Here is a 25,539-nt window from a genome sequence, read left to right as displayed (position 1 = left end):
AAACATTCCTGCATATTTATTTATGTGACAGAAGGAGCTTAATCCTGGCACATGAAGTTAGAAGCTCGCTCTGAGCACCTGCAGAGGAGGAACCCCAAGCATCAAATGGGCACCTATTTGGGCCCCTCACACAACTATGTTCCAAATGTCCACTACAGGCAAATATACAAATAAAATAGCCTCCTGCCAAATGAATGAGGGGCCTCCTGCCACCAGGGCACTTGAGGAAAATACCCCTTTTACCCCATTGCTAATGTGCCCTTGACAACTGCCAAGTTAATGGTATTCACAATCTCTAAGGATCCCTAGAATGTCCAGCAGCCACCAAACCCTGCAGGAGTATCATCAACTTCCACAACCTAAGGTTTTTGGTGATTTATGAAGGAATTTTAGAGGCGGTAAAGGCATCCTGTGGGGATAACCTAACATAATGCTTTTTGAGCATCTCAGGGATTTCGCAGATTTTATATAAGCAAAGAAAGCCCTGGGCGAGCGTATGGAGCAGGAGGGGCACATGACTGAGGGGACGACAGGCAGCCCTCCCTCCCCCTTTCCTGTTGTTAAAGATTTTCTGCCTAGTCATGGTGGGCTGTCAGTCAGAAAATGATTGACAGCCTGAGCTAGTGGGTGGAGGTCACTATATATATATATGTGAACCCACCCCGCTTAGGTCATTCACTTTACTGACCTGGGAAGGTTTTCCCTCCCTCCTGCCCCTTTTTTCTGGTAATTTTATGGTACTCGCAGTTGGTTCTTGGGCTGGCATAGAGCAAGGGTTAACCACCTTTAGGTGTGGTTTGACTCGCGGTGCACAGGCCCTCGGCTTTAATGCAGGACACTCCTTGGACTTGTGCCTGAGTGAATCCAGTCGTGACAAGGGCTGCCGTGCATGGGACGCCGGTGTTCTCTACAGTGTTACAGTTTTACACCTGTGCCAGCTGGTTCGGTGTAGTTTACGGTTATTATTGGTGTTTTAACAATTAAACCTTTATAGTTATATTTCAGGGCTTGCACGTGTTTACAAGTGGGTCAGGTGGGACGGCACGGGCATTGCCATATTGTTTCATGTTTTTCATGTGTTTGCAAATATTGTATTTTGTATTATGATAAAGTTATTTTATATCTGTGTCACAGTGTGGAAGGCGAAAAGCAGACTGCACCGTGGCCTAAATTATCCATAGTCTACTTTATAATAAAGCATTGTTAAATGACTATGGTGTTTTTTGTGTGTTTATTTTGGGGGGATACAGGAGGGTGCCACATTGGCGCTACCTCAGTCATGTATGCTGCACTGCATGCAAAATTAGGCTCCTATTCAAACTATTATAAATTATTTATCAGTCTGAGCCAACATGGTCTATAATTGTGATGGCTATTTCCGAATGACTAATAAAGGTGCCTTCCAAAAATTCATGATTTCCACAAATCATTAAGACAATGCAGGAGGTGATTATATTCTTAAATGCAAAATGTACTTAGGCAAATGTTAGGTGGACTTGCATTGGCTAGATTTGACGGACACCTTGTAGTCTAACAGACATTTGAGATGCATGCAGGTTGAATTAGGTTGTGGGAGTTTTACATAATCCTGGTAGTGATCTCTAATGGCTGTCTCATGTTCATTTTGCACAGAAGATCAATCTGCAATTAACTTTACATGGATCTGGTTAAGCATTCAATGCCACAAGCTAATTGATAATCTTGCCTTCCTTGATACATAAGGAGTTTAAATAGCAAGTGCTTTTTCTTTCATTGCCAACAGATACAAATGTCATCTATGTATAATTATGATTCCTGTTAGTTCTTGACTAGTTAGATATTTACAGGGGTCACTGCCCTAGGCCAGAACTACAAAGCAAAAGAGAACCTCCTCCACTGCCTCTCATCTTGCACAGAAAGACCAGATACACCACTGTTCTTGCTGTCATACTTTAGTAGATATGCCCTTTCCTAAATAAACTCAGGGAAAGCAGGACTTTCAACTCTCCATAAACTGAACAAACCGAGATAAAATTATAGCATTCATAACTCACAGAAAGGTTAAATACAATATTACACAGCTAATCATTTTAGAAACTCGTTCTATATTTATCCTCTATTTATGATGTTTGCCATAAAGTTGTGTCAAAAAATAAATTGACAATATATACACAAGACTTGAGCATTTGGATTCATACTTATTTTAATGAAACTTATTTTGTTAATTTGTGCGAATGTGTGAAAACGAGGAAGGACCCCAAAGATAAAACCAACAACAAGGCAGAGAGCTCAGAATTTTAGTTTAAATTTTGTTGGTTTTTATCAGACTCACACTTTCTGACTCAAACTCTGTCACATTCTCCCTCAATGTCTCCCTACCTGCTCTTCCAACCGCTACAGTGTCCCTGTCTCCTTTTACGCATCTCCACTTCATTGAAATAGGGATAAATCGTGAGAAGGTGACTAAGACTGCGAAAGATTTTACAAGAGAAAGAGAGTGTGATACAAAGTATAAGAGAGATTGAAATAGAGTGAGAGACTGAGCAAGGGCGAGAGACAACAAATTTCATTTCTGAATTAAAGATATGGTCAGATGAGTTTAGTGTGGAGCACCTTTGTTATGCATCAGTGCCTGACCTCACAAATGCTGTACTGGATGAATGGGGACAAATTACCACAAAAACACTTGAAAGACTTGTAAAAAGCCTCCTCAGGAGAGTTGTAGCTGTTATAGCTGCAAAGGAGGGAACAACTTCATATTAATGTCTATGTATTTAGAATGTGATGTCATCAAAGTCCCTGGTGGTGTAATAGTCTGTTGTCCCAATACTTTAGTCCATATAGTGTATCTTTTCTAAGAAGTATTTGCATTCACCATTTGAAAGCAGAAATGTTTGCTTTCCATTATAGCTTGACAAGGCAGCACAGGCTTGCATCACCATTGACAGTCTGTAAAGAATAGAAAAGTGCAAGCAAGATCTGGGCCAGCTCACACTCTTCCTTCCATTTAATACTTTGGTCCCTGATTGTATGAATCTGATTCAATATGCCAAGCCTTGGGTTGTGATTACCCCTTCTCAGATCATGTTGTGCAATTGGCCAACTATCCCACCTCTGCTTATCAGTTACTATAAATAGTATAGTTCAGCATATATATTTTATATTATATATATATATTATATTATATATTTTATATAATATATATATGATGTCAAAAAAGCATTGCAGTATGCAGTGATACCTTTTTTATTGGACTAACATAATAATTAAAAGACAAGCTTCCGAGAGTTATCCTCTCTTCATCAGGTCTGAAGAGTATTGCTACTGGACTTATACTGCTAAACCCATTTACGTATATATATATATATATATATATATATATATATATATATATATATATATATATATTAAGACATTATCCTTGTAAAAATAGTCTGTAACTATTTCATGTTACTGCTTAGTACCATAGGGAATTCATGCGCAAGATAACCATATGTAAATTCTTGATATACATCAGCCAAAAGAATTTTCACTAAATTAGCCTGTGTCAATTCTTCCTTAACAAAAATAAACACTGTAATTAAGTAACAAAAATGTCAATTACAAAAGCCAAAAACTTAATCTAGCCACAGCTGTTTCCCTCTGCTCATCTTCCAAAAAAATATTCTAAATTTAATTCAAAACCAAAAATAGCATCAAAAACACGTTGGTCATTGGTGGATAAACACATTTCCCCATGAATAATGGCTTCACAGTGTTTTGTAGAAATATAATTATTAATTGTATTTTCCAGCAACAAATTAATCCAAAAGTGTGAAACTTGATTAAAAAGATTGATTATCTGTTCGCTTATTGAATTCCTAAACACAGTGGCATGTTGGGGAAAAATATAGATTTGCTCTTTAAGGTCAGCAGACATCCTTAATACTAAACATTACCAGACTTCCACTAGATAATGATTGATTGCCGAGTGCAAGTTTAAGAAAATACTGGTAATTTATTTAGATATTTTACAAGATTGCGTATGGTTTGCCTTTCTTTTATTACTGCATTGAAATGTTGCTAATCTTATAATCTTCTTATATTTAATTTAGTCTTTTCATCTGAAAACAAACATACCCCACATAATGGGGGATTGGAAAAAAGATAAAAAGTGATACTGAAAATGAAGATTTAGAAAGACACCTAACTAGCAAGCACAATTGTACCGCATTGTACGTTGATAATAAATATGTCCCTGTGGTTTACAATTAATGATGATAATGAACTCAATGAACATTATTTGACTTGTAATTGTTGTAATTTGTTATATATTGCTGCTGCAACCTGTCTGCACTGTGCGTTTCTCTGTAAAAACCTATATATTGTGGCTAGACTTAGCTTAATTTACAAAAGGCGCACAGGGAATAAAAACCAGCCCTGGAAATAACTGAATAGCAGCAGCAGAAATAACGGAATACAAGTCCAATGTTTCATGGTGCCATTATTGTGCACACAACACATATGTGGGGTCAGTGGTGTAAATACAGGGGTTGGTTTAGGTTGGGAGGGCCCTTTCTAAACTATTTTGAACCGGCCGGAGAGAATGCTGCAGGAGCGGTGAGAGGTAAGCGTAGGCAGGCGGGAGGTGGGTTATGTAGGTATATGTGTTTGTATATGTGTATGTATGCATGTATGTGAGCATGGACGTGTGTGTGTAAGAGCATTGATGTGTAACTGTGTGTGTGCATGGAAGTGTAATTGTGTGAGCATGGATGTGTAATTGTGTGAGCATGTATGTGTAATTGTGTGTGTTTGCAAAGATGTATAATGTCTGAGCATGGATGCGTAGGTGGGTGAGCTGGCGTGTGTGTTAGAATGAATGTGTACGTGTGTGTTAGTGAGTATGAGTAAGTGTGTTTACATATGTGTGCCAGAGTGTATGTTGGAAGCGGGGGGGGGGAGAAACAGACAATTGTTTGGGGGCAATGATGGCACAGGCTAGGTGTGAAGTTGGGGGGCCCCGGGGGCCCCTGTGGGTTCTAGTTACACCCCTGTGTGGGGTCACAGTCCTAATAATTTTGTTGTTCAGAATACATTCAGGCTAACACACTCTCCCTCATGCTAACAAATATCCTTATACATACACACGCATGCTAACACATAAACACTTCCATACTCATCCTAATGCATGCACATTCACTCTAACACATATGCATACTCAATACCTCCCTCCTCTCATCCTATTTAGCTTCCCAGGGTTTCTTTCAGCTCCTCATACATTGTGCATCCCCGCAGTCCCACCACCAGGAGCACTTTATGGGTCAGCCTGTCACTGGATGGACAGCCTCAAGAGCAGCCCCGGAGCTGGCCGCCTACCAAAAAATTTCACGTTATCCTAGTAAGCCAGTTCAGCCCTAGACTTGACTTCCACATTTTTTTTTTAATAAGGTTGTACAGGTGGCTATTACTTTTATTGTTAACATCTAACTTTTTTTATTAATCCCTGTGGATATTACTCTCCCTTTCCCCTTAAATTCCTTGAGCCTTGCTTCATGATCTGAGCATCATGAAGCAAGACATGTAATTCAAAACCTAATATAAAAAGCATCTCTATTACTACAAAATTCTATAGTAAAGGCCCATTGTTGTTCATATGTTCTTCAAACGTTATGACCTGTTTTACTTTATTAGTACAATTTATAATAGGGTTTACAAAACACATACATTTGAACAATTCTCTACTTTTCACAGTCTAGCTAGACTCTGTTGATGAACAGAACTTCTGATCCTAGTGTATATATATATATTTCATTAAGAAAATATTTTGATTTTAGCTGAAATGTGTGTGTATATAAATATATATGTTTGCCTATGCTAAGGACACAACCACAAAAAACAAAGTATCTTTTGTGATCATGGAATTCAATGACATTACATTCTGGGACACCAAAATGTGCAGTGCAATTTAATATAAAGACATGTCTGGGTATTATATAGAGACCTGTCTGGGTATAAAAAGGAACAGGGAGACAAGTGAAGAAAACTCCATAGAGGTGCAATACTTAGTGATGACTCTAAAACACTGAATGTGAGCAATAGTTTGTATAGCCTGTCAATAAAATACAGTGTTCTTTTAGCAAATGAGTCTAAACAGAACAACCTTCTTGTTGATATGCAATAATTAAAATCTTTTTTTTTCAGTCATGCAGCTTTCATCTCACTATTGAAGACAGAGTCATAGTGTGGATGAATGCTAAAGTAGAGGGAAGGCACTGCTGGGCACAACAAATTAGAGCCTAATAAAATGGCCAGATGGTTTGTATCCCAGGATATACTACTGTTACCCCTTTGTCATGTGTATGGTTAGACCCTGAAGGATAAAATGCATTTTGCTGCTATACCTTGCAAGAATATGATCAACATACAGTACTTTATTGTAATATAATATTATACATAGGAACAGATTTTTCTGCCCTTTTGCTGTTGTAACAGGGGCAAATCTAGTTTTTCAGAAGCCCTAAGCAAAATAATACCAATAATTATACATAATGTACTAAATAAAATACAAGCTTGTTTTATATCAGTTGTATTGCTTAGTGATAAATCTGTAACTCATCCCTCCTAGATCCCCTGAGGAAAGGTCGTCAGATCAATGGGGGCTATAACGTTGCTGCTGATATGTTATTTTTAAATAATATAGCTGAAATTTGGAAAATATGGAATAAGACAGAATCTTTATATATAACATTATTAAAAGGATACTTAAAATACATTCTGACTTATACTGCTATATAAAAATTTACTCGGACTTGTAATAAACTATTACCAGTTTATAGAAATCCTCCTTTATGTTGAAATCTACTTTTCAAGTTGTTCCTTGAGAATGTCTGAGATAATTGCACCACTGATTCAAAAACAAATGAACATAAATCACAAGTCAGCAAAAACAAAACAAAACATTGTTTTTTGTTTGCTTTTCCAAAACAAGTCTTAAACTTGTATCTTTTTCCATAGCCAAAATCTCCAAAAAATGCATTGGGACATAATTATCAAGGTACTATACAAGCAGTTCATCAATAAAATGCCTAATGAGGTGCAGTCAGACAAGAGACATTCCATTGATGCTCCAGTTATTATTGTACTTTTCTACTACTAAAGCAAATACAAGTATTAGGTTCTAAAAATAATAAGATGAACTCCAAATTATACTTTTAATATTTTATTGAATTAACAAATTCTACTGAAAAAAGCTAATACCAGGATCACCTTAATTCAAATACCTGCTCTACATTGCCATCAATGAATTAAAACAGCAAATGGAATAATCTCACAAAAATCATAGATGTCAGATTTGCTGCGGTATTTCCTCTTAATTGAAATGTAAATCTACTTGTGAGGAATAACAAAAACCAATCAGCAAAACATGCCCTAAATATCCATCAAGTAAGAAAAAATGCTAACATACCTCCCAAGAATAACTTAAAAAGGAGGGTCTTCACATTCCATAACTCTAACACAGTTATTTGTCTTTTCAGAAAAAAATAAACAAATGATCCCACCACTGGAAAACTTTCAGCAGATGGTTTATAATATGAGCATCCAAGCGGTAAGTGCACAACATAGTCAGCAATTTAAAATAAATCCCTGAGCTGGCAATGCCCATTGAGAAGTCACTCCTGGGAGCTGTAGAGTATGAAGGTATAGCGTGGCATAGCAAGTCATGGCTATATTATTTCATTTATGATGTACAGTTGCATTGCTCTGCGTATTTATAAATATATATTTGACATGACTGTCAAATGGTAGCTTGTTTAGGTAATTACATCACACCTATACTGAGTCAAAAGGCAAAAAAATGCATATAGAGTACTTGAGTTCATTTTAGAGGCAAGAATATAAAATATTGGCCTCTTTTTCAAAGGTCACTTGGTCGGATTTCTATCACAGTTGTGCCGAGGCAGAAGATTATTGATGTCCCTGAAAAATCTTTCAGATATATAAAGCCTTTAACATTGGTCACAGACAAGAACTGAGATGTGCTTTTACAAAGAAGTTTGAGCCGTGTTCGTGAATAGGTGCTATCATGGCTGAACAGTGTGGGCTGAAGTAGTTAGAGATATTATTAAACCATATGGCCTTCCTCTCCTTGACATCCTTCAAGACATCCTGGTCTCTATTTGTCCACAAAGCTACAAATGTTTCAGTAATGTTATCTTAAACTATTCTGCAATCTAACGAGCCGATAAAGTAAAAGGTGCCAACAAAATACGATTTTAAATCAAAGAAACTTACATTAATATTACAGCAAAAAAGTGTCAGGATGTTGTTCCAAATTGATGAATGTTTTTTTCCATTGAAAATAACTTGAAAAAAAGCAGATCATTATTGCTTTACTTCCTTTTTAAGATATATCACATATACATTTACAGGCATTTACATGAAATCTTTTTTGATGCAATAAATATCTTAATGCCCTTATAATGCATTAGTCTTCAATGGACACAGGAGCACTTAACTTTTCACTCTAGAGGGTAAAATAACAAGTTATACATTTGTACCTCAACCAGGTAGGCACAGGTTGAGCAATGCTATAATATTACCATATTAATTTATTTAATACTACTTTAAGTGGTTTATATATTTATTTGAAAATCTATGAAAACATAATTGTTCTCATAATTTGGCATTTGTCATGGGTAAGAAAAATTCTCAATGTCATATTTGGCTGTCTATTTCATCGAGATATGCAATTTGGGGGTTTTCACAGTTTTTTCTGCATTCTGGTTACAGACTGAAACTATTTTCTGATAATGCTGCTAATGTGCCGGTACACATAGCTGTGGGAGGTTTTGCAACTGTATGTTAAAGTTTGTAACATGGTAAAGAATAATCAATTTACTGTATCAGGAGTGTATTCTGTAACAGGATTGCATCGATTTTTGCATAAGAAGTCATGTGCTAGCATAAATGTACAAACTGCCTTGTGCCACTTTGGTAGCTTTATAAAGAATGACAGGCCTTCCTACAATGGTCTTGGTTATTTATTTTGAATAAACATTTGCAAAATAAAAACTTATTCAGCAATCCCTGCTTGATACATTTTATAATTGCAATGAAATGTATACAAACGTATCACTATCAAGTTCATTCATTCATTCACTGTATTTATATAAAATGAATACTTTATACAATATGGTACTGGTTTAATTGATTCTAATTTGGGCCAAAAAAGCATTGATTTTTTTAAAATTAATTATTGTATACTTGATAGCAAGCCTTAATGGTTATATGTTGAATATGAAACAATCAAGAGCTGTTTTGAGGGTAAAAATTAAAATAGTTTAACTACATTTAATAAAAGAACAAATTAAACAAATATGGATGTAACCTTTGAAAAGTAGATATTATTTATAACACCAAGGCAAACTATAAAGCAACTATTTCATAGAAATACATAATTTGAAAGCAGAAAAGAACCCTTCAGCCCATTTTTTCCAGTTGTAAAACATGTAAACAGATGCAAACTGCCTTGTGCAACTATGATAACGTGTTAAATAGTAATTGGCCTTCTATCATATGTTTCTAATATTCTGCTATATACAGTGTGTGTATGTATGTATGTATACACATTTACTAAATATTCATATAAATATTATTTTTACTTTGTGAACTACAAGTCTCTCATCCTTCTTCTTGTGATATGAAATAGTAGCCAATAGCAAATTGGATACTAGAAATATTCTATTTGCTTTTATGCTGTATATCAGACTTTGTTAAACTAAGTTAGCTTAGAGCTGCAACACCCACCTCTTTAACATTACGATTACATTGAGTAAAAAGATGCAAAGTATCACTGAACCATGCACACTGGCACTGGCAAACCTAGGCAAATCTTGCCATGCTGCCCATGCTTGAACCTAATTTGGTAAATAATATCAAGAGTAATACATCAGGAGAGAAGCACATTCAGTACCAGTGCCATTTCTAGTAAATCATTTTGTAAAACTATTTTCCCTATAATTATTATATTGTCAGATATGACAAGTTGACAAGCGCAATCAGCGAATGATCTTTAATTTATAGCAAGTGCCGTTAAGCAATACTTTATAAAATATACGGGAGCTTGGGTTTATCTGGGCTTCCTACTGCATTTGTGAATATATAAGCTATGAAAACTGTGAGTGATGATGGTATAAAAGTAAGCCAATGTGCAGCATGATAAAAGGGAATAAGCAATGATGTGGGGGTATTTTTGTAATATGTAAAAATCTGAAGTACCTACTTAATGAAAAACAAGCTCCACATATAAATTGATCTGTGTGTGTAAAATTGTGTGCTGTTGCAAAGAACAAAAAGGAATCGTATCCCCAAAGCAACCAATGGAAAGGACCAATCACCCCAAAGCAACCAATGGAATGGACCAATCAGAAAGAACATTGCATTAGTTGCTATGGTAATAAGACCACTTTTGATAGTTTGCTCCAGAATCAGGTTTAAAGCAACCCATACTTGAAAGTTTCCAGAAAGACAAAGGATATTGCCAAGTGTTGTGCAGCTTAGCAATATTTTATTGTTGATAGGAATTCATAACTGAGTCCTAGTTTTAATGAGCCACACTATGCTAATGACAAAATTAGCTTATATTCAAAAACAAACTGCAAGGTTTACACTACATATCCTAAAAAAGTTTTTGTTGTAGTTCTCAACAATGAACTTTGAATATCAACTGAAAGGAAGTCACTAAAGTAAAAGGAAAAACATACATTTATCATCATGATATCTGAGTATAAAAAGCACAAAAGAAGAAACTATAACAACATTACATTCTCAAAATTACTATTCCCCAAAGTTTTTTTTAAATTAAATCTGTTAAACATATACAACTCAAATCATACTTAATAAAATCCCAAGCCATTTCAGCATTTTTGTGATGTAAATATATTATCAAGATGTGCTACTTTACCATATAAATATTCAAAATTATGAATAGGAATAAAATGTTCTGTGAAAACACATAGGGTACCTATACTTTATAATCACATGAGTGGAGTTTTGGTCAACATATGTAAAAATCATAACACTTACATTATAATGGCATGTACCACTTATATGCCTTAGTGTCACTATTGCTATATTTATTAAATGACATATTTCAAATATGAACTACAAAACAAGGATTTCAAGAAATCTAAACATTTTCTTCTTGTTGCTAGCTCATTAGTGATAGGACAATTCTGTACTTGAAAATATCTTAATCCACATATAATCACAAGGATGATTCATAAATAATAGTGTATCTTCCAAAAAAAAGGAAACAAATTATATTCAGGTTTTCACAGGTTACTAACCATGTGCAAGTAATGTCTATGATTCACTTTTATTTTATAGCTTATTACATGATTGATTACTAGTAACCTTTGTTCTTGCTTTTTATTGTGACATAATGGGTTAGCAGGACATAAAAAAAACTATTTACAACTGTAAATAATGCCCTATACTGGTTGGCTAATACTAAACATTTTGTAAATCTGCTTAAATAATTTAGTACATTCACAACAAATCACATCACTCATACACTCCAAGTGTTAATTTATTCATGAAAAGTAGAAATCCGTTTGGAAACAGTGAGAAAGTTTATGAATATGTATTTTAGGTAAAATTAACAAAAATATACCATGAATGGCAATGAGAAAAGGTTAATTCACTAGCATGACCTCATCATTAGTTTCAGACCAAAATTATGTTTAACCCATGGAGCACTTTGTGATTGCTTTGAAATGATGCTAAATAGTAATGCTAGAACTGGGACTGGTATAGGCTTTTTGGAACACTGTCAAATATCAGCAAAAACAGGAACACTGACAACAAGCCGAAGGGTTTCAGCACCAGGGACAGCTACATTCTCATATTTTCAATGGTTTATTTACAAATAAAAAAGTTGTAACAGAGTTTGTAGGGCAGTAGTGGTTTTAACATCCTACCATAGCTATTCATTACAAAAGGGCAAACACTGCCAAACACTGCCTAATTTGTGAAGGGCTAAGCTGGCCCTGTATGATACACAATTCAACATGTAAGGGTTTGTACCTTCATCATTTATAGTGAAGTCATGGTGTTGAATCCATAAGTGTCTTGCAAACTGTCCTGACAACTCTTTCTTTAGTAAACAAATCCCATAATGTTTTCAAACCAATAGTTATACTTGCCAATCTCCAGAACACAACTATGCAGTAAAGAAATTGACCGCTTATAACTGAACATAAATGGTAAAAGGAGCCAGGATCTGCTCATGGAAAAAACAAAGACATATGTGAAAACTCACCATGTTGACTTCAGACACCATGTCAATGCTAGCAATGTCTATGTTCATGCCAACAGACACAGGAGAACCTGAAAAGAAATCAATAGAGATCAGTGTGAGGCTTTATTCTGAAAAATGTATATCCGGGAAATCCAGGGAGCCTATAAATAATTCTCTTAGTCTACTAAAAGCTGCAAATTATTAAGCAGCCATACCACAATAAAAGCAGGCTCTACATATTATCTTCTGTATCATTATAGTTAATTGTAAGTACCAAACATAACAAGAAAGGTAAGATGGGGATGGAGGCTATAAGGCTCTTTAAGGCTATAAAATAAAGATAATTTACCTCCAAAGTCTGGTCGAAGACGAATATCATAGCCTTTTAACAATTTGTCCACTGTTTCTTTCACAAAGGACATGTTACCAGGGTCATTCACACTGTTGAGACATTAAAAGAAGGAGAAAAGATCACATCTTCATCCTCACATTTAACATTATAGAAATCAAACACATATTTGAAGTTTGATTTTGGGACAAGAGGGTAACACAACCAGCCTTCTCCATGACACCACCACCATGACATTTTGCAGTAGTCTGCACTCATGATACAGGAACTTTCTAGCTAGGAGTCTTTGGCAGAGCTTCGCATTGTCCTAGAAATCGCATAAGACTCCATGCAATCTTTACTTATTTTGGCAGGTCTTTATGACTGCGGTAAGAGGACCACATAGAGAGAAAGGGCTTCTGGAGATGTCGAAGTGAGCCGCAGACTTACCTCTGAGCGCAGCACATCACAGCCACCAGCACGGGAGCAGAGATCAACCTCAGCAGGCGTCGTCCCAGAAAGCTCCACATTCCTCCAGACATGCTTCGCAGCAAGAAGCGGCACCGGCTGGGGGCAAATGGTGAAAAATCACCAACTGCACCCACCCCTTAAATACAAATCGTTCTCCCCCCTTTGTCCCTTACATCCAAAACAGGGTTTAGAGATGAGACCAAATTTCCTGAAGCGGCATCAGACGGCGGTCATGGGGACTCCCTACTATCCCACCAGAAGAGAGCAGCCGGGGAGCGCTGAGAGCGTGCCGAGGGAGGAGATAACTATGCAAAGAGGAGGGCAATTAGGGTGTAAATATGGATGGGGGAGGGGGAGTGGGGTCACCCTTTCTGTCCAGTATGGTAACGTTTGCACAGCAGGTGTAAAATGCAAATCATAGCGTGCCTTTACCACCATTAAACGTTACGATCCAGTCTTCCTCAGTCCAGCTGCTAGATCTGGATTTCCTCTCCTAAGATCGCACCGTGGAGATAGGTCTTACATGAAGAAATAAAGGGGCTGCTCGCGTGATCCTTCCTTCTTGCTGGCTCCTGCTTCATCCCTGCAGCAGCAGTCAACACCGAGTACCAGGGATGGATGGGGGAAGATCTGCAATCAGCATCCGGCTAGCGTGGGGCAAGTTTTAGAGCATAACGAGCCACATCAGCGCTGACTGGAATGTAACAGTGCGTGGCAGAGAATAACGGGGTCCCCTGGCTCTCAGAAGTCCTTTTGGAGAAGAGGAGATCTGCAGCATGGCAGCGGCTACCCACAGCGGTGCAGATCACATAGCCCATCTGTGACCATGGTCATCCATAGGAAGCATATGATGGAGAAGCCTACGCTCTGATGGAAGCGGCTCACAGTCATCACAAACCAGATGGGGGGCTGCGGTAACCCTTGATGATCTGCACCCTCCCCCTTGAGGGATTGAGGATCAGGACAACCTGGGCAGCGTCTTACACTGGATGAATAATCGTGCTTTTCCTGTTCGCACTCCTTATCCCTCTCCTTGTCTGTCAAGGCTTCCTCTGACAAAGTGCTGGCGCTGAGGACAACACGTGTGTAAGTGACGGCTGGGAAACCCAGGATCTCCCTCCCTCAGAAGCACCCGGGGCTCTGCATCTGGTATACACGTAGCAAAGCTACTGAATAAAATCTAACAAATAGGTGCAGGGCTTAACCTAACTGTCCACATGGCACAAGGGGCAGAGACTGCAGGACCTCTGATGGCATTATCTTCTGCAGATCAGTGTTCAATTTGCTGCTAAAACAGCTGAAATACTAATGAAGAGGCCATCTGGAGCTGGGATGTAGTATCACGAATATCGAGCTGCTTATACTATAGAGAACCAGAGGGGGGCTGCAGTATCTTGAACGCTGCGAATTGGATTCTATTAACCCACCATGACCATATACTATTAGAGATACCATGGAGATAAGACAACGGCAACAATGACAACACAATTCACAGGCAGACATGGAATCAATCTCCGTATCAGATGGGAACAAATTGAAACAAATCGAAAAGAAGCACTCTGGAAAATATGTCAGCAGAATTGTTTTTTTTTTACCATAATATTTTTAGAAATGGAAGGAAGCTGTATTTTGTTGTTACAAAAATGTTACATTTTTTTTAGAGTGTGTTAATTTTGGTATTGGGGAAAAAAAAAAGATTAATCTGAAAATAAGTAGGATGGCTAACCACCAGTTCCGTGGTACCCAACGCATTTGTATAGGATTTATGTCTATTACCGCTGCCTTCCTTAAAAACCTACAAGATAAATCTGTGTGCAGATCAAGAAGGATTTTCCTAATTGAAGATGGCTAATCTTCCTATATTCTGTAGTATGACTGACCTCAGCACAGTCTGCCTTTCTGGAACATATTACTGCTGTGTTATGCCATGAGTCTGTGGCCTGAATGAAATACTTCTGTACAATTTTCTTAATCGCTTTGCTTCTAAAGTGCAGGGGATGGTCAACTACAATGCACAGTATCCTAAAATGGAGTTTATGCCATGCGCTTGTATATTTTGTATATTTATTCATGGTACTGGAACCACGTGCATTAATAAAGTGACACATATTTTACACTTTTGTTTATAAGCCATTATTTCTTGCTTATTGCTATCTAGTCTTTTTAATAATTGTATGCACTTAATTTTATTTATAGAGTGCCAGCAGACTACATGATGCCAATCACATTAACTCACTGTAAGACATATTGGTACAGACAGAGGACAGTGCCCAGCTCCAGGGGCGTGCTATGGCAGGTGCACTGCACCCAGACATTCACTTAGCAAGGGTGCACTACAGAACCCGCAGCCCCCCAAGAGGCCAGGTGAGCATGAGACCTCCATTCCCCTAAACACTTTATTTTAGAAGTGCAAATCTGCTAGGCCCCAGCAGGTCCTGCATGGCTATATATTAGATTTGCCTAAAGTTATTTCACAGCAGACTATGGTGACCAATGAATGGCACCCCTCTCACGGAAAAAAGGTAGACAAGTGTGGGTGGGGTTATAGGTGCTGATGGGGACTAAATGGGCTGGTGGGGACATGGCAGGGGAAAATGGGGACATGACAGAGGCTAGTGGGGCACATAACATGGGGCTGGGAGGGAGTTGACAGGGCCTGAGGGGGGAAGCTGGAGTGGTCATGGCAGAAGCTGGGGGTGGACATGGCAGGGGCTAGGGATGGACATGGCAGGAGCTGGGGTGGATGTGGCAGGGGTGGACATGGCAGAGTCTGCTGGGGACATGGTAGAGGCTTAGGGGATCATGACTGGGGCAAATTGGGAACAATACAGATTGGGAACAATACAGAGAACAAGGTCATTTTCAGTCAGGTGTAGCCTTCCTCTATATAAGTGGGAAAACCCAAAATCAGCAATGCCTACCAGTTCTACAATAATTTAATATTATTTGCTTGTTCATTAAGTTTAAACAGTACTGCATGCACTCATAGTAATATTATACAGATAATGTGTCACATGCACCTGCATGTAGATACCTACTTGTTAATGACACACAGCCAGGCCCGGACTGGCCATCGGGCGCACCGGGCATTTGCCCGGTGGGCCGGACCACGGCAAGGCCGCATTGATTTAGGGGCTGATGGAGCTGCAGCTCCAGGCCCCTACCCTACCTACGGCCGCATTAACCGCCGCAAAAACCCGATGTTTTAATTTAAACCCTGTGCGGCCGCAGACCCCTAAGGCCGGCCATGGTGGGGGCTTCCCGGCCCCTTAGAGCAGGGCCGGCCTTTGGGGTGTGCGACCGCACAGGGCGCCACACTCCAGGGGGCGGCGGCGGGGGGCGGTCCGCACCGGGTGCCGCTCATCAGGGGGTGCCAACTTGCGGCACCCGGCACCCCTCCAGAGACGGACAGTAATGTCCGCCGCTGGAGGAGCAGGCTCGCAAGGGAGCGGTATCAGAGGTCTTTAACAGCCCTCTGACCCGGAAGAAGACAGAGAAGACAGAAGAACTGAAGAAGAGGAGGAAAAGGAGCTGTAAGGAGAAAAAAAGGAAAGGTAGGAAAACATTCAGTGAGAGTGGATTGGTATATGTGTGGCTTAGTATATATGTGTGGCTTAGTATATATGTGTGGATTGGTATATATGTGTGGATTGGTGTATGTGTGTGGATTAGTATATATGTGTGGATTGGTATATATATGTGTGGATTGGTATATATGTGTGTGGATTGGTATATATGTGTGTGGATTGGTATATATGTGTGTGGATTGGTATATATGTGTGTGGATTGGTATATGTGTGGATTGGTGTATATGTGTGGATTGGTGTATATGTGTGGATTGGTGTATATATATGTGTGGATTGGTATATATATATGTGTGGATTGGTATATATATATATACGTGTGGATTGGTGTATACGTGTGGATTGGTGTATACGTGTGGATTGGTGTATATGTGTGGATTGGTGTATGTATATGTGTGGATTGATGTATATATATGTGTGGATTGGTATATATATATGTGTGGATTGGTATATATATATGTGTGGATTGGTGTATACGTGTGGATTGGTAGGTGTGTGGATTGGTAAGTGTGTGAGAGTGATGGGTGTTATGCTGTACCATTTCCAATGTCTTTTTCATGATCTAATTATGCTCTAAAAGTACATCATAACTCCCATCACTCTATACTGTTCCATACAGTGGCAGAGCTGGGAGGCAGAGGCCTTGCACCCCCACCGCAGGACTCCTGAAAGGTAAGTGAACTTCAAAGAGGGAGAGGGTAGATAGTTAGGAGGGGGTAGTTGCGGCGGGCTTAAGGGGCTCTGCGTTAATGCGGCCATAGAGGACCAGTCAGTCCGGTCCTGACTGGGCTTATTTTAAGGTGGGGGCCTGGAGCTGCAGCTCCATCAGCCCCTAAGTCAATCCTCCCCTGCCACAGGTGCGGTCGCAGTTGCTGCTTGTTCCGGCAACAAGGTAAGTAGGGTGAGGGAGGGGGGTGCAGTGAGAAGAGGCAGAGGGGGGTTAGATAGTGAGAAAGGGGGAGAGGGGATAGATAGAGGTGGTACATATTGAGAAGTGGGGAAGGGGGTTACATAGTGAAAAGGGGCAGATAAGATGAAGAGAGGAGGTAGTGTGAATGCGTATGAGAATGAATGAATAAATGTGTGGATGAATTGTGTGAATGCGTATGACAATTAATGAATTCATGTGAGGATGAATTGTGTGAATGATTTGTGAGACTGCATTAATGAATGTGTTAATGATTTGTGTGAATCATTAAATGCAAAGATGGTACATGAAGGGTGGGCTTTAACAATAAATAAATAAATAAATAAATAAATATGGGCTGCTCAGGCTTAAATGCCCGGGCCTATTTTTTGTCCCAGTCCGGGCCTGCACACAGCTGTGATTATTGAAGATGATATTTCGCCCCTGGCCACTTTTCAAGGCATGTTAAAACCCACATCCTGGATTGTGAAAACTGTATCTTTTACTGATTTATGTCTTTTTTCACTTTTCAGGATAGAGTTGGAGAAATGGATTGATATGTAAAAAACTTGACAAGTCAGGCGATGCAATGTGATCATTACATTGTAACTATTGACCTCTCTTTTGCTAGGATAGCGTATTTTCAAACACTGGATAATATATTCCTGGGAGATTTTCCTAATGAAATCTCATTATGGGCCGGATGCTATTACCTATAAAAAAATGTACCTCTGGCTTTATCTCGTAATTCTCCCATAGGGATTTATTCTGTTGAATGAAGTCTACCAGTGAAATGGGTTTGAAGGATGGTTCAGTGACTTTTATTTGGTAAGCATTTTTGTTACAGTAGGAATACTGATATTTGAACAGTCCTTACTGCACATTAATTAGTAATACATCCTAAAAAATACACAAAAAATAAGACTAGTGACAGAAATTAAGCCAGCTTTAGTCTAATAATATTGTTGACAAATCAACCAATGTTTGTCTGAGCCTAATTAAAAATAAACAAGAGTAGCATATTGTAATTAGCTCATTATGTAGTGTCTACCAGTGTCTACCAATCTCAGACCCCCCTTAGTATTATTGTTCTGTGTCCTACATACACTATATTGACAAAAGTATTGGGACACCAGACCATTAAACCAACAGGGAGATTTCTGACATTGCATTCTAAATACATAGACATTAATAAGAAGTTGCCCCCCACCTTTGCAGCTATAACCACTTCTATTCTTCTGGGAAGGCTTTCCACAAGAGTTTTTAGTGTTTCTGGTTCTTCCACACCAAACTCATCCAACCATGTCTTTATGGATCTTGCTTTGTGCACTGGGTCACAATCATGCTGTAATAGAAAAGGGCCTTCCCAAACTGTTCCCACAAAGTTGAAAGCAAAGCATTGTCCAAAATGTATTTCTATGTATGTTATGAAATGGATCGCCATGGCGAAGTATCTGCACACAAGCCGAAGATCTCTATGCACAATACCAATCGTTGGCTGGATTAACTGGACTGCGGAGTAGTGGAAACATGCTCTCTCTTGAGTGATGAAACCCTCCCTGTATCTGCTCTGTGTCCTACATATTCCCTGTTCCAAGTATAACACCTTTTCAGCACTTTTGTATTTACCTTTATGCTTTATGAGGCATTTTTATCATATGTCATGTTATTACATAAAAGTGTTATTGGTGTCTATATTAGACTTGTGCATTAGTTTTCAGGCAAACATGAAAATGAACACGAATAGTGTGTTTTAGTTGTTCAAACCGAAAAAAGAAGAAACAGCGGTGGTGGCGGCAAAACGTAGACGAAGACACACAACACTAAGAATCTTCGTGTTCGTCTTCGTCTACTAATCTCCCTTGTCCCTTCCCCATCTAGCCTACCTTATCTACGCAGCATCGCAGGGGTTGACGGATTTTAAAAGTCTGTACGAGCGACTCTATTGGTGGCCAGCAGGCGGCTCGTGTTCTTCATTGGTTGATGGCAGAGGAGGCCCCTGCAGGCGACCAATAGAGTTGCTTGTACGGACATTTAAAATCCTGGCGCCAAAGATGCTACATAGTCCGTACGGCGTTAATCCCGTATTAACCCCTTCTACAAAAAATGTAGAAAAAAAATGAATATGAAGCATGTACATGAAGAGTTGGCCGGTGCCCAAGTCTAGTCTATATATTGTATACACACTTTATACATAGGATTGAAGCAACTGCTGGGAGATTTCTGGAGCTTTACATACTTTTTAGGTTTATGTGGTCAGGTTAAATTTAGGAGTATAAATTTATGTCACAGGCCAGGAGAGGTACAAAATGGTAACCATAAGGACAGGATAGAAAGAAGATGGTTATAGCTTCTTTTGTTTTAGCTTGTCAAATATGAGTAATTTCCCACTTTCTTATTTAAGACATTTTTAAAGCCAAATTTGGAAATAAAGCAAAAAAAAAAATAAAATAAAAAAATGAAGATCTATTCTTCAAAATGTTATATTTTTTATGTATTTTGGGAATCTATTTTACAAGGCCTTTAAGGTATTTTGCTGCATAACAGGACGTGCATTGTTTAATTACTGGAGTTAGAAAATGAGATTTCAATCTCATCTATGTCATTCGCTGGCTACCTTTATTTAAATCAGGAAGAGTTAACGTGCACTAATTGTACATGTTTGATAGGATGCTAATTGAAGTCATATAATAAGCAGCCAAATGCATGTATGCTAGCAAAGTGTTCATATAGCACACATTTGCTGCTGCTACTCCCACTTATTTCAAGAACTCAAAAATAATTTCTTTGAGTTCTAATAACTAAAGCTCCAATGTTCATGCAGTAAAATGCACTGGAGTCCATGCTAAATGCTCCAATATAAATTTAACAAAAATAATGCTAGAGTAGTGGTTTAACATTAAAATACAGACATGTTTTGTTTACTAAAACTATACTTAACAAATATAACTTTGCATAATATAGCCATTGATTTATAACCTGCAGAATTCTAATAATTGGCTAGCTGCGATCAGAGTTCATCCAAAATAAGTATATCGCTGTTGAGATCCATAGATCATAATATAAATATTTTAAACAAAATGAGTGTGATAAATGTTCAATTGGTAATCTTAAACGTAATATTTTACAACTATAAAGTAGCTTGAATACTCCCTAAGGCCAATGTGTAATTTAAAATATAAAATGTTTAATAATGAATACATAGCGTTGCAGAATCTGTTGGCGCTTTATAAATAAAGTATAATAATAATAATACATATGTCCTATGTTAAAATGTTTAGGCTGGAAAAAAAATTTCCATTATGTTATTTATACCCATATACATTATATCAGTGCTACTCAACCCTCTCCTCAAGGCATACCTAACAGTCCAGAATTTAGGTATACACAGAAACAAAGGTGGGAATACAGCACTCAGTTGTAAGATGGTGCACGAGCCAGGGTACCACCAAGCCCTTCAATATATCGAAAAAACAAGCAGAAACTCAGCACTCAAATAGTAAGGCCTGTGTGAAATAAACTCACCTATTTGAGTGCTGAGCCTCTGCTTTTTATTCAGAATTTAGGTATAACTCAGGTGTGTCTAACGTGTTTAAGGTGTTTAAAAAAAAAATTGCAACACCTTAGACACACCTGAGTAATACCTAACTCCTTGAGGAGAGGGCTGAGGAGCACTGCACTATATGGCCAAAACTATCTGGACACTCCTCCTACTTATTGAGTTTCATTTAATTATTCAGTTTAGATCCATCTCCATAGGCAAATATTGGCAGTAGAATGTGTCATACTGAAGAGCTCCAAAACTTTAAATGTGACATTGTTGGCTATTATTGTGAAGTGGATGTAGTGGATGTAGTGAAGTGGTGTAAAGCATGATGCCACAGAGCAGCACTATAAGGAAGTCTGATAGTTAAATCTGGCTTTGGCAAGTGCCAGGAAAATGCTACTGATCGGAAAGTTTGCCAGGCCTTCTGGTCTAACATCAGTGCCTGACCTCACAAACTCTCTATTGGCTGAATGGGCACAAATTCCCACAGACACTCTCCGAAATCAGAGAGTAGAGGCTGTTATAGCCACATGGGGGGGGGGGGGCAACTCCATATTAATGCCTATGGTTTTTGAAGGAGATGTCCAACAAGGTTATATAGATGTCCACATACTTTTGGTCATATAGTGTACATTTTGTCCCTCTTTGGTGTGGTCACTAACATATGTAGTCATCAGTAGTTTTAAGGTGTTACCTCAACTGGCATAACTTACCTTTCATGCACTTGTATATTCATTAATTCAGCTCCTGTTACTTTGAGCTACCTGCAATTTGTATACCCCCCAAAAATATTTTTTTTTATATAAAAAATGAGTGCTGCCTTGCATTTTCCTGGGGCTCCTATCGAGGAATTGAATAATGGTGGTAAAACTCACATTTCTAACACTACAACTTTTAAGTGACTAAGGAGTTAATAGATCCCATAGTTGCTTTTGTTTTTCAACTTGGACTGTACTGTCCTAGCCTTGTCTTTGGTACTGGATGTAAACTAATGTTCCTAATTTTGGTGACAATGGACAAAACAGAGATAGCGTTGCATAACTCTAAATTAACGTTGCATTTTTTCACTTTTGTGCTTGGTAAATCAGATAACACCTAATGGTGGCTTTCATACGGCATAATTACATTGTGAATATTTGATTATTTACCTAATTAAAACATAAAGTGATGCCTTACTAAAACAAAAAGGTTGAGAAAATTAAAAGGTCAGTTCACTCAAAAAGACAGAATCAATAAAGAGTTTATGGTGAAAATGCAAATATTTTGTATTAATAACATTTAAACCTTTCTGAACAAACCTTAGCACAAAATCTAAAGTTTGAGTACTTTGGTTAATGTCAAGTGCTTGTAGATGACATTTATTATTTAAAGCAATAGCCTACTGCCCCAAACAACATATTGCATATTGAAGTACCAGTACTCAGTAGTTAAATATCTAGTATATCAAATATCATATTTTTTTACTACTAATATGACTCCAAGCTTACTTTTCAGGTAAGCAATATATTTAGTATAATACATATATATATGCACTAAGTACTGGTACTTCAATATGCATTCATTGTTGATAGTGTTGTTTGGGGCAGTAGGCTATTGCTTTAAAGAATAAATGTCATCTATAAGCACTTGACATCAACCAAAGAACACACTCAAAGTTTAGATCTTGTCTTAAAATGTGTAATACAAACAAACACAACAAGCTATAATCTTTGTACTAAATGTTTTAATGTTATTAATACATTGTACCACCACATTATACAAAGGCACAAGATGTACACATCAACTCTTCTGAATGTATCAGTTGTAGTACAAATTACAAATATATCAACAAATATTCTACATGAAAGACCAGTTAGCAACAGGGGTTCTGTTGTGTGATGGAAATTTTGACATAAATCTTTTATTAAACCTATCTGGAAAATTACTGAACCATTGTTATTAACATAACATAGACAATTTAGATTTTATGGAACATTATCACTATTATATAACAGTTCCTTTTTTAAGGCTAGCAGTAATTGTACAACAGAGGATGTGCTGTTTTTATGATATCAATGTATTTATGCTGGGAAATATTTTAAATAATTCAGTTAGGAAACACTTTTCTTGGGCTGACAATCTGCTCCAGAACTCCTAATGGCTTTATTATGTTAAAGCATTAGACTACGTCTCACCTTAGAACAGCATGGCTTTAGCGGATTAGCTACATACATACAGATTCTTTTAGTGTCTAATGGAATATACGTATATATATATTGGTTTGTGTATAAGTCCTACCTTGTGTCATAAATTGCATAGAGTCTTTTGTTTTCTTCAACGGCATTCCTGAAAAAAAAAGGAGGAAAAAGAGAATAAAGAACTGAGTAAGAGTAAAAAACATATGACCTAAGAACAAAAGGCATAAAAAATGATTTGCGTTAGTGATGGAGTAAAACACTTTTTTGCTGCATCTCATTTATTCTGGCCTTGCACTCAATTTATATATATATATCTAAAGTATTTTGACAAAATGTATTTCAGACCGGATGCTGTGTAACACTTAATTCTATATGCATCCCTGGGAACTCTTTTGGTTTAAGCCAGAGTCTCTGGGCAAAGCACTGCTTTCCCTGGTCTCTGGGTCACTCTTTCTATGGGGCACGGGTTTAGTTGTGCCCACTACTTTTAACCAATTTAATGGTATCTGGGGCTACTTAGTGGTCTTATGCTGTATAGTACTGGTCATACATCCAATATATAGTTTTGATTTCTTGCTATTTATCTTCCTGTGTCACATGCACCTTCCATGATTTATATCAAGCCTGTCCAGTGATATTCTTTTCTAAAACTCATAAAACAAACACAAAGGTATTCATTCTTTTTTTTAAAAAACTCAATGCTCTATGAACCCTGTAAAAACAACGTTGTTTTCAGTTCTTTTTCATGCATAAAATCACTTTGTATATATTGTATGCAGAACAATAAAACAAATAACAATAAAACAAATAATATGCTGTATTTTAAGTTACTTTTTGAAAAATGTTTTTGTACACTCAAGTAACGCATCGCACCCCTGAAAAATGAGTCTTTTTATTTTTCATCAAATAAAGGCCTCTGTTTGGAAGACACCAACTATTCTGAATGACAGCAACATTTTTCAGGTGGAATTTAAAAGCCTCAATGGATTAATTACCATTTGTGCTGCTTGTTAGTGCTCACATGTCATATTTCTTTCAAAGAAAACAAGCAGAAGAGAATGTGAAGGGACTTTTAAAAATGTTACAGTAAATATAATAAACGGACACAGAAAAGGCATGAGCAACCTTGCAGTAAAATGGAGAACATCTAACATTTAGAAGATCCATTTTTGAGTGTAAATGGGAAACTGCTGGCAACATATGCTTTATTAAATACTGGATTATTTTTGCACTCTTAATGCTACTTATGTCGCTTGCATAGAGGTAAATTGGTGCATAAGTTTATGCAAAAGTCCTTTTCACTCACAGCAAGGGAGACTAAAAAAATAAACCACTCACTTCACTCTCACTTCACCTAGTCCAACAACAGTTAGGTAGCGTGAAACACTCCATTTATAGAGATCAGATGTTCTTTTGCACATATCTGATTAAGGGCAGAAATTGGCACTTTCCTCTCCTAGAAAGATCTCACAAGAAATGCATGACTCCCGATGAAATTGCTCACATAGATTGACACATGACCTCAACTTTCAGGAATGCAGATGAGTAGGATGGACAACACAAGGGAGGGCAGGGCTCATTAGGCTAATAAGAGGCAAATAAAAATAACATAAACATAGATAATGAAGAAGATTTGAAGCAATTTGGAAACCTGTCTCCGTTGCTAGCATCACACACACAAATATAGGTAGGCAATCAAAAAGACAAAATTGTTGGTCTCTTATCTGCCAGTTGGCATCCTTATAAGTTGTTTCGCATAAAAAAGAGACATTACATATCTAAACGTTTATGTAAATCTACATATTTCAGTTCACCCAAGAAAGTGCGTCACCTTTCATGAAAGACAGTATGCCTTTGTATATATCGGATTTAGGTTATGTCAGATAATTCAGTGGACTTTTGCACAAAATGTATGTTGCTTCACCCAGAGGCATATTGTTGAGTGGGTGTCTAGACGTAGGCCTAGAGCAGCAGGTCTGGGGCACACCATAGCCTGAGCTGCTTAACTAGTGACAGATGCCTTACTGCAATGACTATCCTCCCTAGCATACTGCAGCTCTAAATGGGCCAGGGATCCCCCTTGAAACTGCCCCATTTATACCATGGAGTTCTGTGCAGTACCTCAAGGCAGATCATAAGGATTTTTTTTATCACATCCAACACTCTCAACATGTTGAAGAAGGACAAAGGCAGAGGGAATGAGCCCTCAGGATGGTAGGAATGGGGGTGCTACCCTGTGTCAGACCTAGAATGGAAGCCCCCA

At 37.8% G+C, this 25,539-nt stretch overlaps 1 protein-coding gene across 1 annotated transcript in view; it reads right to left on the bottom strand.

The window, feature by feature from the left end:
* The window catches only part of LOC149289184 (gamma-aminobutyric acid receptor subunit beta-3-like), an 84,917-nt gene extending 71,797 nt beyond the window's left edge, over positions 1-13,120 (bottom strand). Inside the window, exons 1-3 of the mRNA XM_089490819.1 lie at positions 13,041-13,120; positions 12,612-12,703; positions 12,284-12,351 (exon numbers count right to left, since the gene is read on the bottom strand). Coding sequence (XP_089346945.1) covers positions 12,284-12,351; positions 12,612-12,703; positions 13,041-13,120 — 240 coding nt within the window. The remainder of the gene's footprint in view (positions 1-12,283; positions 12,352-12,611; positions 12,704-13,040) is intronic.
* Positions 13,121-25,539: the final 12,419 nt, after the last annotated feature.

Source organism: Sceloporus occidentalis, unplaced genomic scaffold (genome assembly GCF_023333645.1).
Source record: "Sceloporus occidentalis isolate IW3139 unplaced genomic scaffold, rSceOcc1.0.p SCAF_47, whole genome shotgun sequence".
Classification (NCBI taxonomy): Eukaryota; Metazoa; Chordata; class Lepidosauria; order Squamata; family Phrynosomatidae; genus Sceloporus; species Sceloporus occidentalis.
Note: the sequence above shows the minus strand (reverse complement) of the source record. Positions and strands in the feature narration are given on the sequence as shown.